At 41.0% G+C, this 9,416-nt stretch overlaps 1 protein-coding gene across 1 annotated transcript; it reads right to left on the bottom strand.

The window, feature by feature from the left end:
• Positions 1-436: 436 nt before the first annotated feature.
• On the bottom strand, positions 437-9,416 carry EMC7 (ER membrane protein complex subunit 7). Its single transcript, XM_056851301.1, has 5 exons — positions 9,187-9,416; positions 5,340-5,459; positions 3,967-4,105; positions 3,193-3,273; positions 437-1,061 (listed from the first exon to the last, which is right to left on the bottom strand). Exons 1-5 carry the CDS (start codon positions 9,414-9,416, stop codon positions 909-911), a joined length of 723 nt encoding a protein of 240 aa, XP_056707279.1. The 3' UTR covers positions 437-908.

Consider the following 9,416-nt stretch of genomic DNA (forward strand, 5'->3'; position numbering starts at 1 on the left):
AGGGAGGAAAGCTATATGAATCAGGTCATTTATGATACTGCTGCCTATTAATTGGTACAGGTTTACTAAAGCCCTGAGCTGTGAATAATGTTATTGGTAGTGTCTTCGGAGTTTGGGAGTGTTCTTTTTTGATAACATCATCTTGTATCTAACTTTCTGTTGAGAACACACTGGATACTAACTAGTCTTGCACTAGTAAGAACTTCAGCCTAATTGTACCTGATAACAGCTAAAAATGTCTTGCAATGAAGGAGGTTATCACCATAGATCTCTACATTTATGAAACAAGTGTTTTTAAACAGAAGGTGTCAGGGATGAATGGAAGAACTTGAAGGCACCACCAGGGAGATGAGCCTTCCCCTAAAGAAGCCTCAACACCCCAAAAAATCCTCTCTGCTCCACATAAACTGCCCCAGTACAGTACTGCTGTACAACCAAACTGCTGACAGACAAAGCTCCTCCCTTACTAAGCCCAAGTCATGTACATTTAAAAGAAAATAAAGTTGTATACTTAGACACTATATAGAAGAAAAAACATACCATTAAGCTTATTTAAAAACAAACAATATTTTCTATGTCTTGATACCAAATATTTTACAGTGATGCCTTGTTAAGAACCATTAATATATTGCACATAATTTAAACCTTTTAATGTCATTCTCTAGAAAGGAGTTTGTTCAGCACTGACCATATAGTGATACAGAACTGCAGCTACACCCTCACATATTTAAAGAACAAGATACATAAATAGGTTAAAAAGCTACACCAGACACAATAGTTGTGTTGTGTCCAATTTGACATTTGATTAAGGTTACAGTAGTGGCTTTTTGTTCTTCCACAGAATGTACAGATGGTACCACATAACAGAGCTGTGCAAATTGTGGTTCTGGGTGGAGGGGGAGAAACAACTACCTCCTTTTCCCTGCCCCACTTTTCCCTGCTTTACTGCTACTACCACTAGACTTGCTAGAAGATTTTGAAGAGAAAAGTCTTGTCATGAACTCTGATACATCAGGCAGCTCATGGTTAGAATTCAGCATATTCATTGATTGCTCCATTTCCTAAATGTACACAAAAAAGAAGAAGAATGCGTCAGTGAAATTCCAGGACAACATTTCCAAATCATATATAATGATAAATCCAGTAGTTTCATTGTTCTTTCAGTGGTTGTCACTTTGCAGCTGCTCTCTACCATATACCCCCACTACAGACTCCTTTAGACAGCCACAGCCCAAACTACAACTTAAAGATAAAAGTTTGGTAAAAATGAAAAGATCTAAAAGCAGTAAGCAAGATAACCATGTCTAGAGTAGCTGTACAGGGTAAATGAATGCTACATAAAGCTTTATACTGCTAAAAGCCCACTTAATGTTGGAAGTACCTCCCAATCTCAAATACAAAAACTGCTCTTCTTTTAAAAATTTCAAGGGAAGTTTCTGAACATACCTTTCTCAAGGAATAAGCGTTTTTACAAAACAATTTCCTTCCAACTATTTCCTTGTATTTAAATAATACCTGGCACCCATCTTAAAATAGTCCAAGTTTATGTGAGTGACCTGAATATCTGATTGCTACAATTTGACAACCCCTTTGATTTGGAAAGTTTGGGAAAAGTTACTAACAGAAAATGTTACTTCAGTTAGCCAACTTCCTCCACAGAGATGTGCAATCAAGAGTCTTTCAACTTGGAGCTTTCTAACAGTCAACTGATTTGCTATCCAAAAGAAAGCAACTCATGTGTAACTTCAGATGACCAAATGGATACACCCTAGTTCCATGTCTCCTAGAGAATCTATAACTTTTTATCTTTCATTGAGCATTTAGTTAAACCAGAAGCTTCAGATATCTCAGGATTTAGACTGTAATAGGTGTAACTTGAAAACAACCTGGACACCTATAGACAACTACTAAAGACAGTGGTTATTCAGAGGAAAGGGAAATCAATACCAACTGAACCCCCAAAAGCAGCAGCCAAAGACAGACAGTAACACTGCTAAATAGAGAAGATTTAGTAAACACCTTGAATGTCCATTTTGTTCTAGCCCTCCGCTATTCGGCATAATGCATGGTGAAAGGACAATAAGTTAGGATAATGTAGTAAGTATCATGGCTTAATTTCATGTTACAATGGATCTGTTACAGCAGAATGTGGCTAGGATATTTTATTAAGATGGAGAGGGGAAAAAGCAGAAAGGCAGAACAACCCTTATCTTACATCTCAACAGAGATATTGATACAACATCATAAGAGATCAGCAGACTTTCTTCTATGATACTCAGACGCTCATGAAACATATCTAATGACACATTATATCTGTATATACTTTGCCAGATGATCAAAGCACCACTCAACACAACGACAAGATATCTACTTAGTGGCTCTTCTGGATACACATTTCTCACCAGAGCTCCCACCCCGGGCTGTTCCTGCTGTCAGCACAGAATTCTTAGGCAGCTATTTTTTTTTAATTAGCAGACAAGACTGGATCCTCTTGGCAGTCATCCCAATAAATCTAGCAGAAGCAGAGTCCGTTATATTAGTCTCTGTGCTTCCAGCATCCAGATGGAAACCCAAATTCATGAAAGCCTTCCAAGCACAACTCCCTATCATTTTTCAATAACAGGACAAAAGGGCTGATGGGTATGCTCCTGCATGATTTCTGCAAAGATGGGATTGTAAACCTTACAGTGAATCACAATCCCTTTAATTGATGGGAACAGAAAGTTGCTGAAGGCCTTGTTGAAGGGAAGGAGACTATCCTGATAAACTCAAGCACAATAATTTGCCTATCAAGCCTGGTCCATGTCCTCCTGCCCTTAATATATTTATCATTTCCTACATCCTTTTCCTGCTTGCCTTTTCTGTTCTTTTAGTGGAACACTCTCCAGTGGTTTCTACATCTAAATATAAAATACCATCTTCTGAATAAGTTATACAAAAATATACAACCCGAATAAATTTATCCCACTAAGCATCTCTTCAAAATTTGAACTTCCTGCAGCAGGCTTGGTACTGCTATGCCTCACCAACTGCCTTTCTGACTCACACCTGTATTTCTACCTCAGCAGCCACTAACTCATCATGGTTTTGCAGACTCTTTCTGGCCTGCACTCCAGATTACTTTGGTGACTTCTTATATTTTTGCCATTCAGAGATAATATTTTCAATATCAACTACCCAAAGCTTACTCACCCGCCGCATATCAGGATCACTTGTGTTGACAACTTTAGGCAGCAATACGAAGATCAGCAATGGAAGGATCATCATCATAACCTTAAACAGTAGATATTAATAGAATGTTAATTTCTCTCAGAAATATCATTTTTGGGGGGCGGGGGGGGGGGGGGCGGGAAGCAGACCTTAAAATGACAAATACGGATGAAGCTTATTTCACAGCATTCCTAGAAATTCAGAATGACTGCAGCAGTTCTAACACAAAACACACGCCTGCCCAACCATCTCCATGATGTTGTTCCATCTGTCTTCCTGCCTCCCACCTTCTTCATGCCAAATGTATAGTTTGGGTAGGCTAAGAATTTTAGTACATGTATATTTATGACTTTGATACATATTTGTAAATGCTGTGTTCAATACTAGTGTCATGTTGCTCTTTTTTAACACAAATATAAGCAACTATACCTGGCTGAGAGAATGCCTTTTAAAGGCTGCATTGCTTCATAATATTCTAGCTTTTCCTAGCTGCTTGTATGAAAATAAATTCATGTTAAGATGATGTAACCATCTCTCTCTAGAGATGCCTCTTGTACATCCCACAGCTAATACTTGCCTGAAAACAAGCCTTACTTAATGGTATCTGCTTGCTGCATTACTTCCCTCTTGAAAAGACATAATTAGCATGTGCCTATTCAGTTTTTTTAAACTCCTACCAACACAACTTTTGAAATGTTGAGATTAATTAGCTAATTAGTGACGAATAAGTGCCTGCATGTGTGCTTCCATACATACCATGGGATTCATTAAGAAATCAGTCCATCCCCAAGACTCTCTCTTTATAAAGTAAGAAGGGGGTCCAGAAGATTTCATCTGAAGTGGGTATGGCAGCCTGACAACTTCTGACGTTTTGATATAATTTACATATCTTGCTCTGCGGAAAATTTAAATACATTTTTTCTACACAATTTCATCAGCAAATTGTAACAATGGTTTCATATTCCCTCTAATCAGTGAATTTGTACTTAAGCTGCTATTCTGTGCACAGTCAAGCCACTTAAATATGATTTCAAAAGGACTTGTACGCCTTAAACATGTGCTGGTCTACAGGCATAGTCATACTTTTATTCTGGGGCTTCTGTATTAGAGCTATATCCTATGTTTACACACCCTGAGTTTTTGGATACAACTTTTCTTTCCCAAGAGGCTTATAGTTCTGAACTTCCCTCTCAGAATTCTGACTTGGAGAATTGTATCATGCCCACAACTGTTTTTCATAATATGCTGATTAGAGATGAGAATGCCTGTAAATATTGAAGCCATGGGAGGGAAATAGCTGTATGCCACCCTGAGCCTCTTGAAGGAAGGGTGGGACAAAAATTCACCACATCAATAGATGCAAGGCAATCTAACTCTGGTATGTATTACAAATATATCAAATGGACACTGATCCATCATAAACATTAAAGCACGGATAAAGCCAATACTACAGAAGTCATAGAAAATACTGCCAAATTACTCTCAGCAATAGCTATATTACACATTACGGATTGAATCCAGCCAGATTATCCAATAATGAACAATGGAGGAGGGAATTCCCTTTAATGCCCAGAAAAGTCTATGCTGGGGATCATGAGACTTACATGGACAAAAGCCACATCGAATGGGGGCTGGAATAAGGAGAGATATTGGATGAGATTGAGCAAAAAAGTTAGTTGGATCCATCCCTGTGTTACTAGTTGAAAACCATTCTAAATTCTATTCACAAAGAAATTAACTAAGTCAGTAAGCTTTTCCATGAAACTATTTAAGCAGAGGAAGATAAAAAATCAATCTTTTCTTTTCAACTATGAATTTGTGACAAAACATACAGTAACATAGCTTTGTTCATTAACTGGACAACATAACCCCAAAAAGTGTTCATTTAGTAGAAATTCCCTGGCCTAAGTCTTGCGATTATGTCAAGCCACACATGTGCATGTATGTATGTACACTTACAATAATTCTTTTCCTGAACTACATGGAATATACAGCCTGACATAAGAATGCCTCTGAAAAAACAACAGCAAATGTTTATGAAGCGCTTACAGTGTAGTTGTTTTTTTCTTCCCACTTTCACCCTATATAGAAAATTTGTTTGCTTCAACAGATTAAGATAAACTTCATACCTCATTTTGCCTTTTGAAGTGATGTCCACTCGTACTGGTTCAAATTTATAAGCTGGAGATATAACTTCAACTACGTATGATCCAGAAGGGACATCGTGAACCACAAAGCTTCCATCTGTCCTGATAAAATAAAAATTATAATATATTTAACTCCACCCCAGAAGAGATGCAATATTTTAAACATACCATGGTTATTTAGACATCCCAGTACTAGTATTCATTGGTCATGACGGAACTACAACTCTTATTTACCAATTCAACTCTATACACCACTGACCCCAGATATGGCACTCATGAGCATCATAATGCCCACTAATATGTTTCCTGGTGTCCACCTCTTGTTCAAAGCAAAAAGACCCTGGCTTTCTTCTACCTCGCTGGAGCAGGAGGTACTTCATTCATAAAACCCAGGAAGCATCAACTTTGGACCTGGACCACTCATTCGGAAATAGCAGTTCCCAACATAGGATGACACTTGGGTTTAGAATCTCTCAATATTTTGTGATTGCCCCTAGCATCTATTTTGTGACTGATCCTAACATCTACTGCAATTATTTTTAGTAGCACCCACTGACCTCTCTCAAAATTCCAAAAGTACCTAAAGGCCCAACAAGGCTGGAGCTCTTTGCTTTTGAGAGCAGGTGTGGTGTAGTGGTTAAGAGTGGCAGACTCTAATCAGGAGAACCGAGTTTGATTCCCCGCTCTTCCACATGAAGCCTGCTGGGTGACCTTGGGCCAGTCACAGTTCTCTCAGAACTCTCTCAGCTTCACCTACCTCACAAGGTGCAAGTTGGAGGAGGGGAAGATGAGTATAAGCTGCTTTGAGACACATTAGAGAAACACAGGGTATAAAAACCAACTTTTCTTCTTTATACCACTGACCCACAACATCACTGAGCTGGTGAAGCACAGTAAATGAGCTGGGAGTTTAAATTTAAGAATCATTAGAGCACTTTAAAACAAGCCATACTTATTCAGTCTCAGAGTCTTCTTTTGTAAAGTGGGGGTGAGAAAATGCCTACCTTACATAGCTATTTTTAGCAATACTGAGATGATGTATGTGAAGAGCATTTGAAAAATCCTGGCAGTTATAACCATAGTACAAATTCATAGAAAGACAAAGGAAAGATTGGCACATTTTTCATGTCCTTCTCTTACAAGATAAATTGTTCAAGTGATCCTCTAAATGCAACTTGGGAAAAGATACAGTTACACTGAAGCTGATAACCCACAATATCTTCAAAAAGGGATGAATCCTTGAGCAGGCACAAGAAGAATCCAAGGTTATGGTCACAAGATCAATTCTGGAAATGCTATGCAGACAGACAGCTCCCAAATCCAAAACGTTACCTCACCATTAGCCTGGGAACAGAGGAAGACTTACCACCACAACACAAGTGACTGATATAATGGCAACTGTAATTTCACGTCATCAGCGAATACAAGAGTCTATTCTGTTAAGGAGGAACTATGTCTAATATTGAAAGACAACAGAACTGCAGGACCAGGATTGTTCAAATAGATCTGTGAAGGCTGTGCCAGCCCCATATTGCACAGAGCAGATAGGTTACATAATTTGCCTTCATCATTTATGCAGCCAGGGATCTCAAATGTTTTAAATTACTCAGACTGCCGTTTCCAAGTGTGTGCTATTAAATCTTAGGCTTCGTTCAAAATACAGTGTAAAGACTATAGGAAATTTCACAGTCTACACAAGCAGGAAGGGCATCTTTGCTGGAGGGTGCATAGCCAAGCTGAGTGACTCTTCTACTACACACACCTTTGTGTTTTTTAGAAGGCTGAATGAATGGGGAGCAGTATGTAAAGAACAAGACTTGATACTGCCTAGTCTCAAATGAAAAGCTGGTAGGTGTAAGTGTAAAAGAGAAGGACGGAAGAGCCTCAGACTTCACCTTCAGACTAACATGTACTTGAAAGGGATCCTCCTCCTCTATAAAGTCAACACTGGGTTTGGTCACTAAATAGGGCAATACAGGAAGTAGGTGTGACACTATTAATGATGAAACAGACATTACCCAATAGTTGCCTGTAACACATGCAACTACATTCTGGAAACACTCAAATACTAATGGCCCTGTTGGTTCGGGAAGGAATTATAGTTATGCAGGAATGAAATGTTGCTTCAGGATGTTACCGTAATCCATCAGATTTAGTTTGATGAAGGTATTGTAGTTCTGCTGATGCAAACAATCACCCTGAACCATATTCTACTTCATTCTGAGTTACTTTCATAAGAACAGCTCTGATGGATCAAAACAACGTTCCATCTAGCCCAGCATCAAGCTTCCTAAAGTGGCTTACCAAACTGCAGGCCCACATCAGGGACACAAAGGCCAAAGTTTATCTCTGCTCCTGTCCCACCAATGGCATTCAGAGGTACACTACCTCCAAACATCCAGTTACCTTGGTTAATAGTCACTGATCTATCTTCCATGAATTTACCAAATCCCCTTTTAATATCACCTAAACTAGCACCCCTATAGCACAGCTTGTGTTAACACATTCCAGAGATAATTACAGATTATGTGAAATATGTACATTTTTCTATCATGAATCTACTGCCTTTCCATATTATTGGCTGCCGCCAAATTCTAGGATTTTGGAAGATAAACTTTTTTTTACTCCATCTCCACATCATGCATAATTTTGGAGAACATTTCCCTGATGCTCATTTTAAAACAACAACAACAAAAGAGTCCCAACCTTTTGAAAATGGTCCAACTACTTGATTGATTCAGTTGCCCTTCTCTACACCCTCTTTTTTGGGAGGGGGATTGATAGCACATACACAAACCAGCCAGTGGATTAGGAAGAATGTACATCTAAACATATTACTGAAAGTAATGGACAGCGCTCACATTTGAAATACTGCATGAGATTGCTTCCTAAAGGTAAAGGTCCCCTGTGCAAGCACAGGGTCATTCCTGACCCATGGGGTGACGTCACATCCCGACATTTCCAAGGCAGACTTTGTTTATGGGGTGGCTTGCCAGTGCCTTCCCCAGTCATCTTCTCTTTACCCCCAGCAAGCTGGGTCCTCATTTCACCAACCTCGGAAGGATGGAAGGCTGAGTCAACCTTGAGCCGGCTACCTGAAACCAACTTCCGTCAAGATCGAACTCAGGTCGTGAGCAGAGCTTTTGACTGCAGTACTGCAGCTTACCACTCTGCACCACGGGGCTCCTGGATTGCTTCCTACAGTTCATAAAAAGGGAGGCACCCAAGACAGTACTTGAACAGATATCTAAGCCCAAATGGAAAATAAGCCCAATAATAAACAGAGGTTTTGTCCATCCCGTAGAGGCATAAAAAACAAACCAGAGGCACAGCTGAGCCTTTGATATTAACATTTATTCCAGCACAAGATTGTGAGAGTCAGGGCTCAGTCTCTCCAAGGTGCCACTGAACTCCTGAAAGGAGCGTTTCCTCGGGGCAAGAAGTTCAAAATCAGCACAAGCAACGAGCTGCAACTACACACCTTCTCAACTCTAAAAACTTCCGAGCATGCCATCAAACATGCCCCATACCGAGAAGGTTTCATCCAGACAAGTCTCGACTCTCCGGACTAAGAGATGCAAGGCAGAGGGACGGCTCACCTCCAAAACAGCCTCCCCTATTCTCAGAAGCGCGCATTCACGGGCCCACAGGGGAGACTGGCCCCTTCCTGCCCCCTCTCTACGAGGAGCCCGTGGGACAACCCACCGCTTCAGAACAGGGTCGCCGTGTGCGACGGCGGCCCCCCATGAGCGAGCCCGGATCGAGACGCGGGATCTCTCTGCGGGGAAACCGCCGCGAGGCGAAGGCCGGCGCCGCCGCCGGTACTCACTTGAGGAAGCCGACGTGCTCCTCCCCTTCCACCAGCACTCGAGCCCCCGCAATCCAGTCTTGGGGCTTCACCCCGGGCACCACGGCGCGACCCTCGATCTTAAACCGCTCCCCGGATCCCGGGGCCTCCATGCCGCCGGCTACCTCCGAGGCCCAAGAGCTGGGAAGCATCAAGGGCGCCAGGAAGAAGAGCAGCCGCGCCAGAGGGAGGCTGCCCGGCCCAGCAGCCAT

This window comes from Euleptes europaea, chromosome 6 (assembly GCF_029931775.1).
Source record: "Euleptes europaea isolate rEulEur1 chromosome 6, rEulEur1.hap1, whole genome shotgun sequence".
NCBI classification, from domain to species: domain Eukaryota; kingdom Metazoa; phylum Chordata; class Lepidosauria; order Squamata; family Sphaerodactylidae; genus Euleptes; species Euleptes europaea.

What these genes read in the sequence shown, in the direction of transcription:
- EMC7 (XM_056851301.1), bottom strand. Translation starts at nt 9,416, where the DNA reads ATGGCTGCTGGGCCGGGCAGCCTCCCTCTGGCGCGGCTGCTCTTCTTC. An exon ending in GAGCACGTCGGCTTCCTCAA is followed by an intron (nt 5,460 to 9,186) that starts GTGAGTACCGGC and finishes TTATTTTATCAG; the next exon opens with GACAGATGGAAGCTTTGTGG. An exon ending in ATTTCTTAATGAATCCCATG is followed by an intron (nt 3,274 to 3,966) that starts GTATGTATGGAA and finishes CTACTGTTTAAG; the next exon opens with GTTATGATGATGATCCTTCC.